The sequence below is a fragment of the Gnatocerus cornutus genome, chromosome 5 (genome assembly GCF_029298725.1).
Source record: "Gnatocerus cornutus isolate USDA-ARS CGAHR chromosome 5, icGnaCorn1.1, whole genome shotgun sequence".
NCBI classification, from domain to species: Eukaryota; Metazoa; Arthropoda; class Insecta; order Coleoptera; family Tenebrionidae; genus Gnatocerus; species Gnatocerus cornutus.
In genome coordinates this window covers 6899259-6915884 of record NC_142237.1, presented here as the reverse complement: position 1 = coordinate 6915884, position 16626 = coordinate 6899259, and the positions used below count along the sequence as shown (strand labels likewise).

At 36.4% G+C, this 16626-nt stretch overlaps 3 protein-coding genes across 3 annotated transcripts; 2 read left to right on the top strand and 1 right to left on the bottom strand.

Moving 5' to 3' along the window:
• Positions 1 to 132: 132 nt before the first annotated feature.
• Positions 133 to 1048, bottom strand: mad2 (mitotic arrest deficient 2). Its single transcript, XM_088036681.1, has 3 exons — positions 850 to 1048; positions 654 to 800; positions 133 to 607 (listed from the first exon to the last, which is right to left on the bottom strand). The coding sequence occupies exons 1-3, from the start codon at positions 923 to 925 to the stop codon at positions 213 to 215; spliced, it is 618 nt and encodes a 205-aa protein (XP_087892807.1). The 5' UTR covers positions 926 to 1048; the 3' UTR covers positions 133 to 212.
• A 158-nt stretch (positions 1049 to 1206) lies between these two features.
• Positions 1207 to 1826, top strand: LOC148174002 (small integral membrane protein 8). Its single transcript, XM_088036689.1, has 2 exons — positions 1207 to 1416; positions 1475 to 1826. The coding sequence occupies exons 1-2, from the start codon at positions 1303 to 1305 to the stop codon at positions 1631 to 1633; spliced, it is 273 nt and encodes a 90-aa protein (XP_087892815.1). The 5' UTR covers positions 1207 to 1302; the 3' UTR covers positions 1634 to 1826.
• A 50-nt stretch (positions 1827 to 1876) lies between these two features.
• Positions 1877 to 5580, top strand: LOC148174001 (uncharacterized). The gene is made up of 6 exons (XM_088036688.1): positions 1877 to 2161; positions 2215 to 2997; positions 3329 to 4020; positions 4069 to 4264; positions 4317 to 4484; positions 4538 to 5580. Exons 1-6 carry the CDS (start codon positions 2009 to 2011, stop codon positions 5204 to 5206), a joined length of 2661 nt encoding a protein of 886 aa, XP_087892814.1. The 5' UTR covers positions 1877 to 2008; the 3' UTR covers positions 5207 to 5580.
• Positions 5581 to 16626: the final 11046 nt, after the last annotated feature.

Below are 16626 nucleotides of genomic sequence, written 5' to 3'. Positions count from 1 at the left end.
AATGCAACTAAATGTAAACTTATTTTCGCAACAATTCGTCCATTTTTTAAGCAGTATTGATGTTGAAATTACTTAGAGATTGCCTAGTGAGAAAAAAAATAAAAGTACTTTTAAATATATATCGACAATAATTATGCTAATAAAAATTCAAAACATAATAATTGTTTCACTTGGAACCTACAAAAAGTTGCTGCTATTGTACTTATAACTATTCAGTCTTCATTCTTATAAGTAACAACAGTATCAACTTTGTGAATCTGTGTTGAGAACGATCGCATTTTCACAGTCTGCGCGTTCTTTACATGAGCTGCTTGAGCCTCACTCCATTCTTGTGGCAAATCTATGTTATTCTTAGTATAAATCTGGATATCAAAACTACATAAACAATCTAATAATGGTAAGTACGCAACGGACGATGCAATTTGTTTTAAAACATCCCTAATTTCATTCTTGATTACTTTTAACGGTTTTTCTGATGTCTGCCCTCCTGTCTCATCAGGGCTCCCTTCATACTCGACATGAAAATCCCATCGTTCCATTACTTCCAGAGTTCGAACGTTCGTTACAATTAACGCAACTTTGGTAACACTCCTTTGAACTAACCATTCTATAAAAAAGAAATGAAAAAAGTGTCTCAAACTCTGTGTCATTACCTTTCAATTGGCCTAAAGTTGATGATAAAAACTCCTTTATCTTGTTATCGGTGGACATTAGAATCGTTAAACCATAATTTTCAACGCTTTGGAAGTTTTCAGGGGGATACAAGCCTCTTTGAAATAAAATTGAGTTGATTCCGAAATCTAGAAAAAATAGACATAACCTCACTTTTAGGAATATCGGCGGTTTTACTTAAGTAATCGCAAACGATTTCGGCGGAGCCTTTCAGAGTTATGGACGACTTCGTCTGCTGGGCCACGTCTGACATTTTGGATTTATTTAAACTGAGATTTCACAACAAAAAACACTTTAAAATTATAACGGCTACGAATGTCAAAAATTTAAATTCAAAACGAATCAAATTGTCACAATTTTAGTAACAAGTACTACCAACTGTAGTGGTTAGGGTTACATTACAATACATGTACAATATTTAAATAAAAAATAATAAATGTTTGAAGTATAAAAAATTTTTTACATTAAATACAGTGGATTAAAAATTGATTTTTTAGGTAGGTAGTGATTGTTAATTTTAGTGGATAAATTGGTTGGTTTGGTAGCACGGGCGGATTTATAACCACATCCGTCAGATTTCAATTTGAGGTTATCTAAATTTTTCCAGCTTTTGGTGTTGTTTTATAAGAAATGGATAAAAACGAAATATCAGACAAAAAGGCGCCTGCTCCTGGCGATGGACTACGATCTGTACGATCAACGACACTATTCAGAACCATAAATTTTGAGTTGTATGTCAAGCCTGTGAGTATTTTTCAAAAATTACAGTAAAGGTTACATATGTGCTGCTTTCTTATTTCAGAATTTGGTTATTATGGGCTTGGGTTTGGTTGCATTCACTGGGTGTCTGGGATATATTGCATACATGAGGAATCAATATGACGCTCTTGGCTACTATCCAGCAATCCAAGAAGACGGAAAGGAAGAATTTGTAAAAAGAAAGTCTAAATGGGAACACTAAAGAAGTACATTATGCGTCTATAAAGCTGTAAATAATTATATTCTAGATGAACTGTGTTAATTAGCGGGTGATTTTGAATGGTGCAATGTTGCCAATCGCCACCAAACGTCAAACATTGTACGAGACATTTCATTGATTTTCGTCGATTTATTTATTGTTAGTCATGTAAATAAATAAATATCGATAAGTTTTCCCCGAGTGTTCTTTTTGTGATTCACAATTCGAGGCAGTGACATTTATTATGGGGATTCCACAGCGAGTGCGCAAAGATCGCGTCCTGGCTTTATCCGTAGCAAACAACAAAATAATTTTGTGCCTGAAATAGTTTCGGCAATTATGTTAACTTGTATTTTCTATTGAAAAAGTGTAGTTATAATGATTAATAAAACGACAGAGTTGGTTATAGACAAAATATGTCGTTCCTGTATGTGCCAAAATGAGAATATGCGAAATGTCTTTGATTCTAAAGAACTGGGCGGCCAAACACTGCAACTCGCGGAAATGTTGATGGATTGCGCTGCTGTCGTTGTGAGTATTTCAATGGGGCCCCCTTTTTGTGAGACACACCCTTTTGTTTCCAGGTTGCGTCTGGAGATGGTCTTCCTAACCTCCTATGCGTCAATTGTGAAAACAAACTGAATCTAGCCTATGAGTTTAAGCAGCAATGCCAAAAGTCTGACTCTACTTTAAGAGAATTGACCAATCAAAGTGACTCTGTGATTAAAGAGGAGTCCTGTGACATTGTTGTTCAACCAGATTTCAACATTCCAGAACTATACAATGACAGTGACAGCGACGACGAGGACAACACCAAACGGAAATTGTCATCGTCTTTCACTTGTCCCTTTTGCCAGAAAGTGTTGAGGACGAAAAAGGGGCTGCGGATTCACCAGCGGCGTCACACAGGGGATAAACTTCGATCGTGTCATATTTGTAATGCCCAATTCACCAGGACACATCATTTAATCAGACACATGAAGACACACGTGAAGACTGATCCTGGACATGTATGCACAGAGTGTGGCATGTCTTTTATGAAACTCAGTCATTTGTTGTCTCATAAGAAAACGCATAAAACAGACGAAAAAAGCGACGAAGGTGAGAACGGCGAGCAGGCTGCCCCATCCGAGAATCTCAGCGATGGCGACAACACTCTGCCTATGGACATGGAGGACGACGATGATGGAGTTGGAGAGGAGGAGGAAGAAGACGCATTGGAAGACTACTTCAAACCAAAAACAAGGACTGCAAAAAAAGACAAAGGGACTTATGAATGTAAATATTGTTTTAAGATTATGACGACATTCGTGGGGCTCAAGATCCACATGAGGCGGCACACGGGCTCAGATCTAGCCAAATGTAAAGTAAGTCCAACAAGCCAAACACGAACTATTATTCAGTCACGTGGGTCATAACACCAAATAAGAAACCTGTCATCTGTGATTTCAAGTCACGTCTTTGATTGAATCATTTTTTTGTTTATGTCAAGTAATATGAAAATGACACAAACAAAAAACATTTTTGAACAAAAACATGCTTGAGAATTACCAAGGTGACTGAGGAGAAGTTTTTTTTAATTGCGGTGCGGTTTTTGTGGTTTTGTGATGCTCAAGTTTATGGTAAATCTTCAAACTTATAACCACTTATAAAAACAAGCAATTTTAATAATTTAATTTATATCTCCTTTTTCCGCAGCTTTGCGAGAAAAGCTTCACAAAAACGAGCCACCTGAAGCGCCACCTTCAGACGCACGGCATCCGTGAACTAGAGAAACCAAAGCCAGTAGAAAAAAAAGTTATGGAATGCGAATTCTGTGACCGAAAATTCAAGTACAAGAAAAGTTTCAACCACCACATGCAAACCGAGCACGGAATGTCCGATGAAAGTGACGTTCCGTTGAGCACTTACGTCTCGAAAACCGACGACAATAAAGACGAAGAAAACAAAGAAGATGAACCCTTAGTTCCACCGCCACCAGAGCCTACAGAAAAAGAGGAAGTTGAGAAGGTACTAGAGCCAGAAGCGACTCTTTCTGACTCAGATGTCAAGGACAGTCCTCCTACTGCGAAATCCGCCAATCACAAAATTCATGTGTGTCACGTGTGTGATGCAGCGTTTGCGAGAGCCAATCATTTGACGCGCCACATGACTTTACATCGAGCGTTGTTGATACATAAGTGTGATAGGTGTGATAAGGCGTATGCGACTTTGGAACATTTGGCGAAGCATGTGGAGGAGGATCATATTAATAAGCCTTATGCTTGTACGATTTGTAATAAGCCGTTTAGTCGGGGTGAGCATTTGATTCGGCACTTGAAAGTGCATCAGAGCGCGACTGAGAAAGAAGACAATTTGACGTGTTCAATCTGCGAGAAGACTTTCAGCAGGTGAGTTAACTATTCCGTAGCTAAAAGGTGTGTCATTGAAAATTTTAGGTCTGACCATTTGGCCCGTCATATTAAAATCCACTTACTGCAGGACAAACGACATGTTTGCCCAGAGTGCGGTAAAGCTTTCAATCGACTTGATAATCTCAAGACCCACCAACGTATACACACAGGAATTAAAGACACCACGAAGTTGCATCTCTGCATTTATTGTGGAAAAGAGTTTAATAATTCAAGTAATATGGTGAGTTCAACGATCCCTTCTATGTTGGTTCTTGGACACATTTTTGCTATAGATCGTACACATGCGTCGTCACACTGGTGAGCGCCCCTACAAATGCAGTCAATGTGGTAAAGGCTTTCCAAGGTCCCACGATCTCAAGTGTCACGAACGGACTCACTCTGGAGAGAAACCATACCATTGTGCCCTATGTGGTAAATCCTTCAATAAAAGCAATAAATTGGTGAGTCATCAATGCGTTGAGACCGAAACCTTTCTTAACTCCGCCTCTTTCAGTTACGCCACACCCGTGTCCATACCGGAGAACGCCCCTACGTTTGCAACATTTGTGGGCGTGCCTTCACCCAATCCAATGATCTTGCTCTACACATGCGTCGTCACACCGGAGCCCGACCATACGCCTGTGGGATGTGCCCCGCTCGTTTTATCCAATCAGGACAACTTAAATCCCATCGACGCACGACTGGTCATTGGGTGGAGACTCAACCTGATCTCAAAGGTGGGCATAGAGTTGAGCCGGTCACGCCCGTGGTGGAGCCTACTCCAATTAGGTTTAAAACACACGGAAAACCGAAGAAGGAGGAGGAGCTGGATGACACGAAAAATGTTAAGTTGCTGGCTCACAGCATGGGCTTCATGGGGTCTCTAAGTGTTTCGGGAGAAAATTTGGTGCTCGATCCGAAAATCGTAGAGTTACAAAATTCAGGACTTATTAATCTCGTTGGAAGTGCGGGGGATCTTAAATTCAAGACAGACAGTGGTGGATTCGTAATGACACCTGTCAAGAGCGAAGTTGGTGGTAAAAATCAGGATGTAGGGGCGGCGTCAGCGTCCGCGGCGTTTCAACAAGGTGTTTCAGCGGTGACTTATTCGATAGTTGCCCCGGTGGCGAGTTCGGCGACTTTTACAGCGGCAGATTATAGTAATTATCAAAATTTTGGTTGAACGAATTATTCGATTATTTTATACTGATGGTTTTTTTTGTGGTATTTCCAAAGTGGCGATTTATTTTTGATGACTGGATAGCAGTAAGTGTGGGTAGTTGAGAACTGCTTACGTTACTGTCTGATTTTTAAGTAGAATGATTAATAGTCTGATTACTACATGTATATTTTTGTCAGTTCATGTTAAGATTAAGAATCTAGAAGTATACTTAATATATTGATGATTTCAAATAGAATAGAGTGAAATCTGTTAGATTGTAAATAGGTAATGCGAGTTTTGTGGTAAGTTCAAAAATGACTTGTAGCATTCAGTGGGGTGTCTTCTGAATATTACGATGATTATAATGTAATTATGTAAATCTATAAGCTATTTTTGAATAAAATTGTAATAAGACTATATGGAATTTTTATTACGAGAATTAGATTAGAAGACTACATTGTTTTGACGGTTTTGACGTACCGAGAAAAAACATAACCTGCAATTCTTGACAGCTTCTCTTGCTGCGATCAGCTGATCGGAGATTGGAGGTAAAACAAACTCAAACATTGTAACGCGCTTTGGAATTTTGTTTTTAAACACATTTTTATAACTAAATTAACTGTAAATTTGTAATAGAAATTACGTTCAAGTTTTAGTTTCTCTACATTGATTAATTAATTGATAGATTGATTATCTAAATAATTTGATTATTTGCAGTCAGTCAAAATGTTGCGAACGTTTTTTGAGTTTTGGCTACAAAATGTAAAATGTAGATAGATCTTTGTAAATTACGTAAAATACTTTTGTAATATTTTTTGTTTTGAGCAGTTGTAAAGGGACTATTAGAAAGCATTATTTGACGACAGCTGCTGGGTTGTTCACAATATTTATCCATTTTTGCGATTTTATAGCAAGTCTATAGTTGTCGTTGTTTACGTTCAGATAAGTTTTTTGCGCTTTGCTTTAAGAATTCACGCAACTACCACTTTAACTTTAGAAATGCTAGTTTTGCGCTTAGAGTTTCATACCCAAATGAACGCAAGACACGCAGAACAAATGTGTTTATCTCTTTAAAGTTTTTGATCCATTTTCAAAATATTTTTTTTTTAAATTGGCTTTTTTACTGCAAAATTATTGCACAATTTGGCAGAGCCATCAAGCAAGACCAAATTAGTAACCCCCCATATTTCTTTGCTGTGGTCTTAAAATTGCCAGAGTTGTAAGCCTGTAGGCTTTAATGTTTTTTTTTAATTTTTAATTTTTGGTCTGGCCTCAGAGTAAAATTTTTTAAAATTTGTATCATTTGCTCTAAAATTTTGCATATTTACAGAGTGAATAAGATGTCTAAATTAGTTACATCCGCAAATTTCATTGCTGTGGCGTTAAAACTACCAGAGTTACAGCCCAAAACATATTTTTTTAGGGGTTTTTGGTCCATTCTCAAAATAAAAAAATCTAAAATTAGTCTCTCTTGGTCTGTAATTTTGCAATTTGCCGGACTTAAGTCCAGACACGTAACTTCCTCAAATTTGATTGTTTTGGCATTAAAATTATCGACTTATAGTCTTTAATGTATTATTTACGAAGTTTTTGGTTCATCCCTAAAATGAAAAATTTCAAAATTTGTATCTTTCGATTTATAATTTTACAATTTAGTAACCTCTCAAAATTTTATTGTTGTGGCTTAAAAATTACAATTACAGGCTTGAACGAAAAAATCGCATTAAAATGTTTGCCCGACTAAACGTAATACCTACCTTTACTTCGGTCGATATCACATTAATTTTTTGATCAAACTTAAGTTATAAAGTACTCATTTGAAGCAAAATTGCACGCAGATTCCAAATTCTTGCTCGAAATGCAGGTACGACAACAAACAACTCAGTTATGGGCGATCAAAGTTTCGGATAGTTGTTTTTATACAAAAATTTTAATGGACAATATCTTTTAAACCACCATAATATGAAGATGCGCTATTGTTGTTCAAAATCTGATTTTAGATATTTAGATATAACTATTTTTCCTACCAACTTAAAATTTGGTCAAATGATAGACTTCGAGCTGGTCTTTTGAGTGATATGTAACTTAAAGACATTAAACGTACTTTTCGATTTGAAAAATTTTCTTAAAAATCACTCTCAAAAAACCAAGCAAGTTTATAAGCAAACTTACATTAGGAGGGTTCATTAAACGCAAAATTTCAGGCTTATTCCAAATGCGGGTACAAAAACTGAGTTATTTCTTTAAAAACATTATTAAACGGATTTTGAGACTGCGAATTAAGTTAAAAAATAAAATTTGTAAATATACACAATTTACTACAACTTCAAGTGCACTCTAATGTTGGGAGTGAGATTTGTTTTACCTCCAATGTCCGCTCAGTTGATTACATCACTCGCGGGCTTTTCGAGCATTCAGTGTCTAAAGTGCCGCAACCGGGGTGGTAAAGGGCGTACACTTAATACCGGCAAAGTAATGTTATGGTAATATTTTATTACATGGAAGGAACCATTAATAAATAAAACACAAAGTACCTCTGCAGTTACCAAACATGTTGTTCTTCATCTGATTTTAAGGAAACAATAAAAAAAATGGAAATTATGTCTAACATAACGATCCATTAATAGTTGGGACTCTGATTAGAAATATTTATTTACGAAATCACAGAATGATGATGAATAAATTTAAAAACAATAAATTATTAATTTATGATGGCTTAATGATGGTTGAAATATCAGAGCCTGTGTCAATATTGGTATGCCACCCATTATGTTTTATGCTTCTATTTATAAATTTAGCGACGCTGTTCCAATCCAATCTTTAGTGCTTTGGTAAATATAGGTGACAGAACGCCAGACTACCTGAACTTTCCAATGAGAATAAAAAATTGGATAATCTTCTAAAAAGAAAAAAAAAAGATCTGAAATGGCGAAATTCTAATCTTGTTTTACCTTAATATGTGTTCAAAGAAGAGTTTGCTACCAGCCTGAACCCTAAAAATTATAAACGGCAGTTCCAAGCTTTACAAACATATAAAATTCTTTTTACAACTCATCCTTCCACTGTGTACAAATAGTTCCACCTATAAAACTACCCAAATTTCCTCTTGCTGTTCGCGACCTGAAATATCAAGTTCATGTTTGTTCACTTAAAACCCTTTGTTTTGTATGCACGTTGATCAGTAGGAAATCCCTCTTCATTCCCGAGGGGTTAGAACCGGCCCTCCGCAGCAAAGCCGCCACGTGCGCCTGACGGATGCAGCTGCTGGATTTTTTTCCCTGTTCTCCTGACTGCAACCGTCAAATACCGGCACGAAAAAAGAACGTGATGCTTGTTGTTTGCAGCCCTTTGTTAAAACGGCACGTGCGAGCAACCATTTGCGACTTTTTTCTATCCCAAGGTCTTTAAACTGGATCAAGACGCAATAAGACAGGATTTAATGAGCTCACGCAGGAATAAATCAAGATAGTTATCACCGGTTTATGTACATACAAGTGTATGGGGCGGGAATGGCCTACAGGATGTTAAGTTGTGCTTTCAACCGCGCTCACAATTGTGTCATTTTGCACGGTTCTGGGATTCTAGCAACTATGCAGCTACGGAATCCACGGGAAAATAATAAACTCTCTTAATCATTAAGTATAGATAATTATGACGCTGTAAAATCGCTATGTTTATAGGCTCATCGTGCCGCCATTTTCTAATTATCCTCCAGAGAGTAATTTCCATAAAACCGTGTCAAAAATTAATTAAAACGATGGCAAGAAGCGGAGATTCTTCTTTAACATGTTTTAAGTTATCGCCCCATCTTTGCTTCTTATCTTAAGACTCATTCATTTTTACGGCCGAGATGTGTGTCCATTCATTACGAAACCAGATTATTTAGCCCTCCTGTCCGATTCAAGAAACCGGTCATTCGATATATTATTATCAAACGAGGATGTGTACGGGGCGAAAATCCGGTTGAGGGTTTGTGGGTTCAGTGACTTCACAAAAAGGACGAGTAAAGTCCCTCCGGAGATGTCAATCGTCGTGGCCAATTATCAAAAACCGATTTGGTTTGCGATTATGAATTGAAGGCCCTTTGGGGTGTTCAAAATGTGAGCGGCGTCCAGTTTCCAAGACTCAACTTTTTGATATGCGCGCGGTGATTCGCACGCTTCCTGTATGAAATGGTTTTATAATCATTCACGTTTCCGGATGACGAAGTGATGTTTAATTGGCATTTTCAGGGGTAAAGGAAATCCAATTTTTAGACAGAACGGCTTACAGAAAGGGGCGCTTAATTAGGGTATTGGTATTCATCTCGGCAATTTAGGAAATCAAGAATAAAGTTGGAATTACAAAAAGTTTTTTTATTTAAGTTAATTATTTTGTGTTTTGGGGTTAATTTGATTTTAGAATAAAAAAGAGTTCTAATTATGTAAACAAATGTTAATTGCATAGAGTTTTTATGTAGTCGCAGTGAAGTCTTTTTTTCCTCAAACTCGGATCCTTTTAAAATTTAAACTTCATTTCTATGAAAGTTTTTAATTGCGTCGTCCTGTAGATTTACCCGTCTCGTTCGTCGCCGCTATTCGGGATTATTATTTAATAAAGTGAACTCCAAGGAAGTTGCTTTGGGTAAAATGTTCCGCTCTAGTGATTAATTCGTTCTTTTTTCTAAATCGATTGATTGGAGTCGAGGGCCGATAATAAAAGAAGCGATGCGTACTTTGGAGGCAGCTGGCGTTTCGAATCACATTTTTAACGACCTAACAATCCATTATAAATAGGCCCTTGTCAGCGACTAGATCTGGGGATAAGAAGGGATCCATTAATTCCCGCCGATTAAACGTCTTCCATAAATCACTAAATTTCGAAGAATTTGTAATTAGTCAAATTAGCATCTCAAGAGTTTTTGGCAACTTAGAACTCATATCTTTAGGTTTCAGATAACAGGACACTGTTTTAGAGAAATTGGATCCGTGACAAGTAGGATTAAGGATTGGGTTTCGCAAATTGTTATTAGTGGATTCTATCAGAGATATCAAGTGACGAGGATGAAACCTTGATTATGTTAAGCTTGTATTGTAAAGCATGAGTTGCCACTTGTCTAGAAGAGAACAGGATCGAATTTACTTGGTGAAAAAAAGTGTGAGCTCGACAGAAGATGTGGGATGTGGGAGAATTATATTGGAATGTTGTTGGACTTGGAAGAATGCGTTGCTAAAAGTCAAACATTTTCCTAAAAGTGTAACAAGGGAAACGTCATAAGTCATAAGTTTATAATGAGTACGAATAAGAAATTTTCTTCTGTTTGCGTAGCCAATAAAATCATTAGGTCAATTGCGAAACTAAAAACGTTCCTTTCTGCGAATATGTACCTAGTCTGGTCATAAGTTTTGTCCCAACATTTTTTTTTTTTTTAACATCTAAGTAAGCGTTGAAAACAAATGAAGTTATGTCATTTAATTTCCTGTCATTGTTGAATAGGAAATTGTCAATAGTTTTCCGATTGATTGTTGTATAAAGATGAATTGGGATAAAAAAGAAGATCGTGTTGCCGTCATTGCATTACACAGGTGTGGGCACTCTGCACCAACGATTTTCAAATTACTGAAAAATTTGAAAATCACCCAGAAATTTGTTTATCGCACCATCAAGCGTTACAATGAAGCCTCTTCTACCGATGACAAGCCAGCTCGGGTCGACCTCGAACTATTCGAACACCAGCAGTCATAAAAGCTGTTGAGGCTCGCATTCGCCGAAATCCAAAACGAAAGCAGAAGTTGATGGCTATGCAGAAATTTGTCAAGGGTATCGTTGAAGCGAATTATCAATGAAGACCTTAAGCTTCATGCTTATACTAGAAAAAAGGGGCATCTTCTTACAGCACGTTTAAAAAGAATTAGGCAAGAAAGAGCAAAACTACTTTTACGTCGGTACGCAGATAAGAAGCATCGAGAAATTCATTTTTCGGATGAAAAAATTTTTACAATTGAAGAACATTTTAACAAGCAAAATGATAGAGTATATACCCACAGCAGTTCGGAAGCTGCCCAAAAGGTTTCTGTTGTTCAACGAGGTCATCATCCAGCATCTGTGATGGTTTGGTTGGGCGTTTCCTATCTGGGGGCAACAAAAATTCATTTTTGTAAAAAAGGCGTCAAAACAGGGGCTAAAGTGTATCAAGAAGATATTTTGGAAGGCATTGTAAAGCCCCTGAGCTCTACCATGTTCAAAAATCAGCATTGGGTGTTCCAACAAGATTCAGCACCAGCCCACAAAGCGAAATCTTCGCAAGAATGGTTTGACAGCCAGAACATTGACTTTATTAGGCATGAAGATTGGCCTTCATCAAGTCCGGACCTGAACCCACTGGATTACAAAATATGGTCACATCTAGAGGAAAAAGTCTGCTCTAAAAGCCACAGGAATTTAGAGCAGCTTAAAGCGAGTTTGGTAAACGCTGTAGCTAAATATTGACATGAATATGGTGCGTTCTGCTATAGATGACTGGCCGCGGAGGTTAAAGGCTTGTGTACGGGCACGTGGTGCACATTTTGAATAAGATATAATCTAATGTATTTATAGTTCTATCAGACATCATATTCAAATAAAATTTTGTCTCTTAATTCCTTTTGCTTTATATGGTGTTGCTTTAATCTTGGGACAAAACTTATGACCTGACTTTGTAAATATGTATTAAAAAAAAACATTTTCTGCTGTTTGTGAAATTATTTTCATCGTTTCTTTTTCGTATCATATTTTAACCGCTTCGCAAAATGTTTATCTTAATTCCTGAGGAATTAGGTCAGGGTCGGTTGCGTCTTTCTTTACCATGACCCCTTATTTCTTAGCTGCACGCATTTATATTTACCAAATCTTTTCACAAGAGGTTATAACCGCTATGAGGGGCGCTTTAATTCTTATTATACAGGGTGTCCCAGAACTCGCGCCCCATAGAGCAAGGGAGGGTGCCGACAGCAATACAGATGGTAAATTTCAAATCAAAAATTGACTAAGTTTAATAGTATTCAAGAACTGATAAAAAGTTAATAACCAATCCCGAAAGCTTATTCGAGAAGTGGAGTAAAAGGCCATCCCAATTTCCTAGGTAACGATAGTCTAATATTCATCTGACAATGAATGATAGTATGTGTCCATAGTTACCAATTTTCAAATTCTGTTTAGCTTTAGTATTGGCTACAATTTTTTTGTCTTATCTCGGTTATTTTTTGAGTTAAAAAATTATAGTTTCGAAATTTTTGTTCAGAATTGTTGCCTCCATAAGCCCTTTTTCTCTGGGGCGCGAGTTCTGGGACACCCTGTATAACAGGTGCGCTCTCTTGGCAAGTATTTGTTTCTGATTTCTTGTCTTCTGGGATTACATTGGAGATTTATTTTCTCTCTTTTTAACTAACTTGTATCTAGGTTGCTTGACGCTTGATGCGGTTTCGCTGAATTTATTGTATCAATTTATTTTTAATTGGTTTCATTTTCGTTCACCTTTATGGGACTGTCGCAAATGTAAACGACAAAAACGCGAGAAATACTTAGACGCAAACCGTTCTTTTCTATTTGTCGTAATTATAAAGATATTTAGCTTGCAAAATTTGAAAAACAAAATCCAACTTTCCGAAATTTGAAATTGACATAATTCGACCATTTGTTGTCGTACGTAAATTTTGGGCCCGGATTTGGAATCTGAGTGAAATTCTGCGTAAAATAAGTCCAAATAACACAAGTTTGTTTAAAAAATAAGCGAGATATTGACCGCAGAAATATGACATAGTATTAGGCATGTTTAGTCATTTTTTTTTGCTAAATTATTTTTTTTGGCTTTTTATGAATGAATTCTTAACTAAAAAAAAAACGAAGGCGCAAACAATTTCTTTTGATCTGTCGTAGTTTTTTAGGTATGGAGCCTTTTGAACCTTCAAAAATGTGGCCCTCAGGAGACTACCCAAAAATTTAAACGATTATAACCCAATTATTTGTTGACGTTCGTTAAAAATTTGCTTGGTTTTAGATTTTGCGAAAAGTTTTGTGTTAAATAAGCACAAATAACTTGAGTTTGCTTCACAAATAAACGAGATCTTGACGAAAATCTATTTTCAAGAGATCTTTAAGGGTCATTTTCAATAATTTTTTTCGAGGCGAAAATGACGTCCAATACCTATGAGTTTACCTCGATTAAGAACCAATGTTAAATCTATCAACTGTCCAAATTTTAGACTGGTAGGTCAAATACTAGTAGAGTGGCGGCCAAAAAACAAAAAGTACAAAAATTTTTATCGATTGAGTTAATTTTTTTTTAGAGAAAAAATTGACCATTGAATTTCGAATTCGAAAAGAAAAAAACGCGAGAAATACGATGACACAAACCGTTCCTTTCCTATCTGTCGTAATTTCGGGCATATTTAGATTTAAAAATTTGAAAATCAAAATCCAACTTTCCGAAATTTAAAATCGCCATAACTCGGCTATTTGTTGTCGTACATGAATTTTGAGCCCGGATTTGCAATCTGAGTGAAATTCTAATAAAGTGAGCCTAAAGAACTCCAAAAATAAGTGAGATAACGACCGCAGAAATTTGACATAGTTTTAGGCTAAGAACGAATTCTTAAATAAAAATTGCGAGAAAATCGATGGCGCAAACCGTTTCTGTTAACTTTAAAAGATTTTGTAAAAACACGTGCAACTCCAATAACTTTGCAGTTTTCAAAAAAAACTAAAGAAAATAAATTTTTCTTCAGTAGTTTCTAAATAAATAAGATTATCTCTGAATCCAGACCTGATGGAGCAAAACGACCTTGAGATTTGGAATCAGAACTTTATTTCCAGTACTACCAATTTGATCCAAAATTTGTTGACTAGTGTAATTATTGGTACCTGAATTGGTTAGAATATGAACAGTTTTTAATGTTAGCGTGACGTGTGGTTTGCAACGTATTCCTGATTCCATTGTTTTCACGTAACGACACGTTCCACGCTGTGAAAAGGGTAAATTGCTAAAAAACTGAACCCATTTCCGTCTATTTGTTCTAAATGGAACTGTATTGTATTACCACAATAACACTTTCTTTGGTTTTCCTTTTTTTCTTGATAATTCTGGTAAATCTCAGATCAATATCTAACGACGTGGATACGTTCATATTTTATTCATAGCAGAGTCTTTTACAAACTGTTAATAGCCATAATTCTATTTAGTATCGCCGACATCTAATATTGGAACAAGCTATAGGCAGTTCCTGCATAAAACGCTTACACGCCAGGATCAGATAGTGCGGTTCTAAGCTGTATAAGAATTTCGATGAAAATGCGTTTGTTCTCGTCCATCATAAATTAGTTTTGATGTAATTGCGCTCTTAATAAAGTCCTGTATCGCAAATTGCCGAATAACATTCGCAATTTCTCTTCCGATATAACTTTGATTTTATTGTTATGGCCATCCCGTCATTAAATCCCTCTTTATGTTCACTTTTAACGATGCTTCCCAACAAATCTCTGCATAAACTAAACCATTCGCTGCAACCGAACTCGTTTTAATTAATTTTTGTGTGTTGTTTATGGACGTAGCCTCATTAATATTTCATTCAACTAAAAACAATCAGTTCTTCATTATGTTGTTTGTAAAGCTGTTATTATTGGAAACGTGATTTGTTGTCCAGATATTTAAGTAACGCCTTGTATCCGGACCCTAATAATTCCACTTTGCCTCCTGAGGATTCTCAGATACCAACATAAATATATGCTGAAGGGGTTCCTATACTAGCCCTCCATTATTTATTTAAGTGGCTGCCAGGGACGTACGTGTTCATATTAATAATAATCACAGCGAAAAACACACGCACGTTTCCGGTATTGTTAATTGAACAGTCGCGTGTGGTATGTTTTAAGGCGGCTGGGTGTACAGGGCACCATAAGATAGTGAAGACATTTGGTTGAAGAAATGTCAAAGTGATAAGTCACGACAGTCACTGAAAAAGTTCAGGTGACGGTTAAAATAGTCCACGAAGGAAGACATGCAATTAATGGAAGTGGACCGTTGCGAAATATGGAAATAAATTGCGATAGAGGAAAAGGGCGTAGCGAGGACAGGAACTAACTAGATACTAATTAATGATAAGGACGTGGGGATTTTTTTTCCATTAATTTGACAGTGTGAGTACGCACTATGGTGGCCTCTGGAACGAGGGCTATTTGTAACCATTCCGTGTCGGAATAGAGCTGTTTTGAAAAATGCCCCGTCGGAATTTTAATTGAGGAACTTTTCGTTTTCCTGTTGAAATTAAACAATGAATGAATTCGTGAATCTACACTTGTTTTGATATTCAAATGAACTTGAACGGAAAGTAAATGAATATTCATAAGAGCTTAAAACAAAGTAAGAGAGAGAAATTTATATAGATTTATTAGCGAGTAAACTTGCGCGAAAATACCGGTAATGTTATTTAATCGAGTTGCGGAACAACAATTCGGACTTTAAGGGAGTTACTGTAACTTTTAAATCGAATCCGGTTGATGTGAAAAACAAGTCTTGCGGGAAATTAAGGTGATGAGGGAAAAAGACAATCGATGAGTTTTTTTTGAAAAATTAATGAGGCAGAAAATCGATTTATGCATGTTTTCGGGTATAAATCAAAATTGACTTCTGGGATCAGAGGTATTTGGCCACACATGACGTGGGATAAAAGGGCGCATGAGTTATTTATTTTTCAGGAGAACTGAATTTTTCAGACCGTGCAGCATTCAAGAATTCAAGACTTCCGAATCAATTAGGGACAAGATCTCTTCGCACCTCTCCTCTTTCCAAATTCCGTAAATTTAATCTTTTTTTACTCCTCCATTTTCCTAGCAATTTTTCAAATTATTCATACATATTTAGCTAATTCAAATTTTTAAACGAAACGTGCAAAACCTCGGAGTCGTTTTCAAAGTCAGTGTTTTATAGATTCTGTAGGTGTTTCTAACTTTTAATTACTTTTAATTATTTTTTTTATCAATTTTTTATTTTTTAAAATACGTTTTACAGTATATTCACGGAGGCGTCAAAACATTAGCACATGATAATTCAACTTCACGTAGCTGCAACTTGCGTAAAATCGTTTTAAAAGTTATATGTTTGTTTAAAGATGTCATATCATAAAAATTCCGGAATCTGCACCTCGTTAAAGTGTAAAGACGACTGCACCGAAGCATCCAATAGGAATGCAGCAAAATTAGTACTGGTTTTAGCACTATGATTTGTTTTGGTGAATATACTATAGATAAACTGAAAGTATGAGTTCTTATACGAAATAAAGAATCAGTTCTATATTTTTATTGCCGAAGGCTTTTCCGTCAATTTGTTCGCTCCACGTCCATGAGTTATCGTATCTATCCACTTCGCACTGATCACCCTCCTCTAACAGGGTTGTTCCGGAAGATAACTCTGAACAAACTGCAACCCCTTC

Bases quoted from the DNA above. Each gene is read 5' to 3' on its own strand.
- LOC148174001 (XM_088036688.1), top strand. From the start codon at position 2,009: ATGATTAATAAAACGACAGAGTTGGTTATAGACAAAATATGTCGTTCC. The intron at 4,021-4,068 runs GTGAGTTAACTA...TGAAAATTTTAG, and splicing joins TGCGAGAAGACTTTCAGCAG to GTCTGACCATTTGGCCCGTC. The intron at 4,485-4,537 runs GTGAGTCATCAA...CGCCTCTTTCAG, and splicing joins TCAATAAAAGCAATAAATTG to TTACGCCACACCCGTGTCCA.
- mad2 (XM_088036681.1), bottom strand. From the start codon at position 925: ATGTCAGACGTGGCCCAGCAGACGAAGTCGTCCATAACTCTGAAAGGC. The intron at 801-849 runs GTAAAACCGCCG...TATTTTTTCTAG, and splicing joins AATCGTTTGCGATTACTTAA to ATTTCGGAATCAACTCAATT. The intron at 608-653 runs GTAATGACACAG...TCTTTTTTATAG, and splicing joins AACTTTAGGCCAATTGAAAG to AATGGTTAGTTCAAAGGAGT.
- LOC148174002 (XM_088036689.1), top strand. From the start codon at position 1,303: ATGGATAAAAACGAAATATCAGACAAAAAGGCGCCTGCTCCTGGCGAT. The intron at 1,417-1,474 runs GTGAGTATTTTT...TTCTTATTTCAG, and splicing joins TTGAGTTGTATGTCAAGCCT to AATTTGGTTATTATGGGCTT.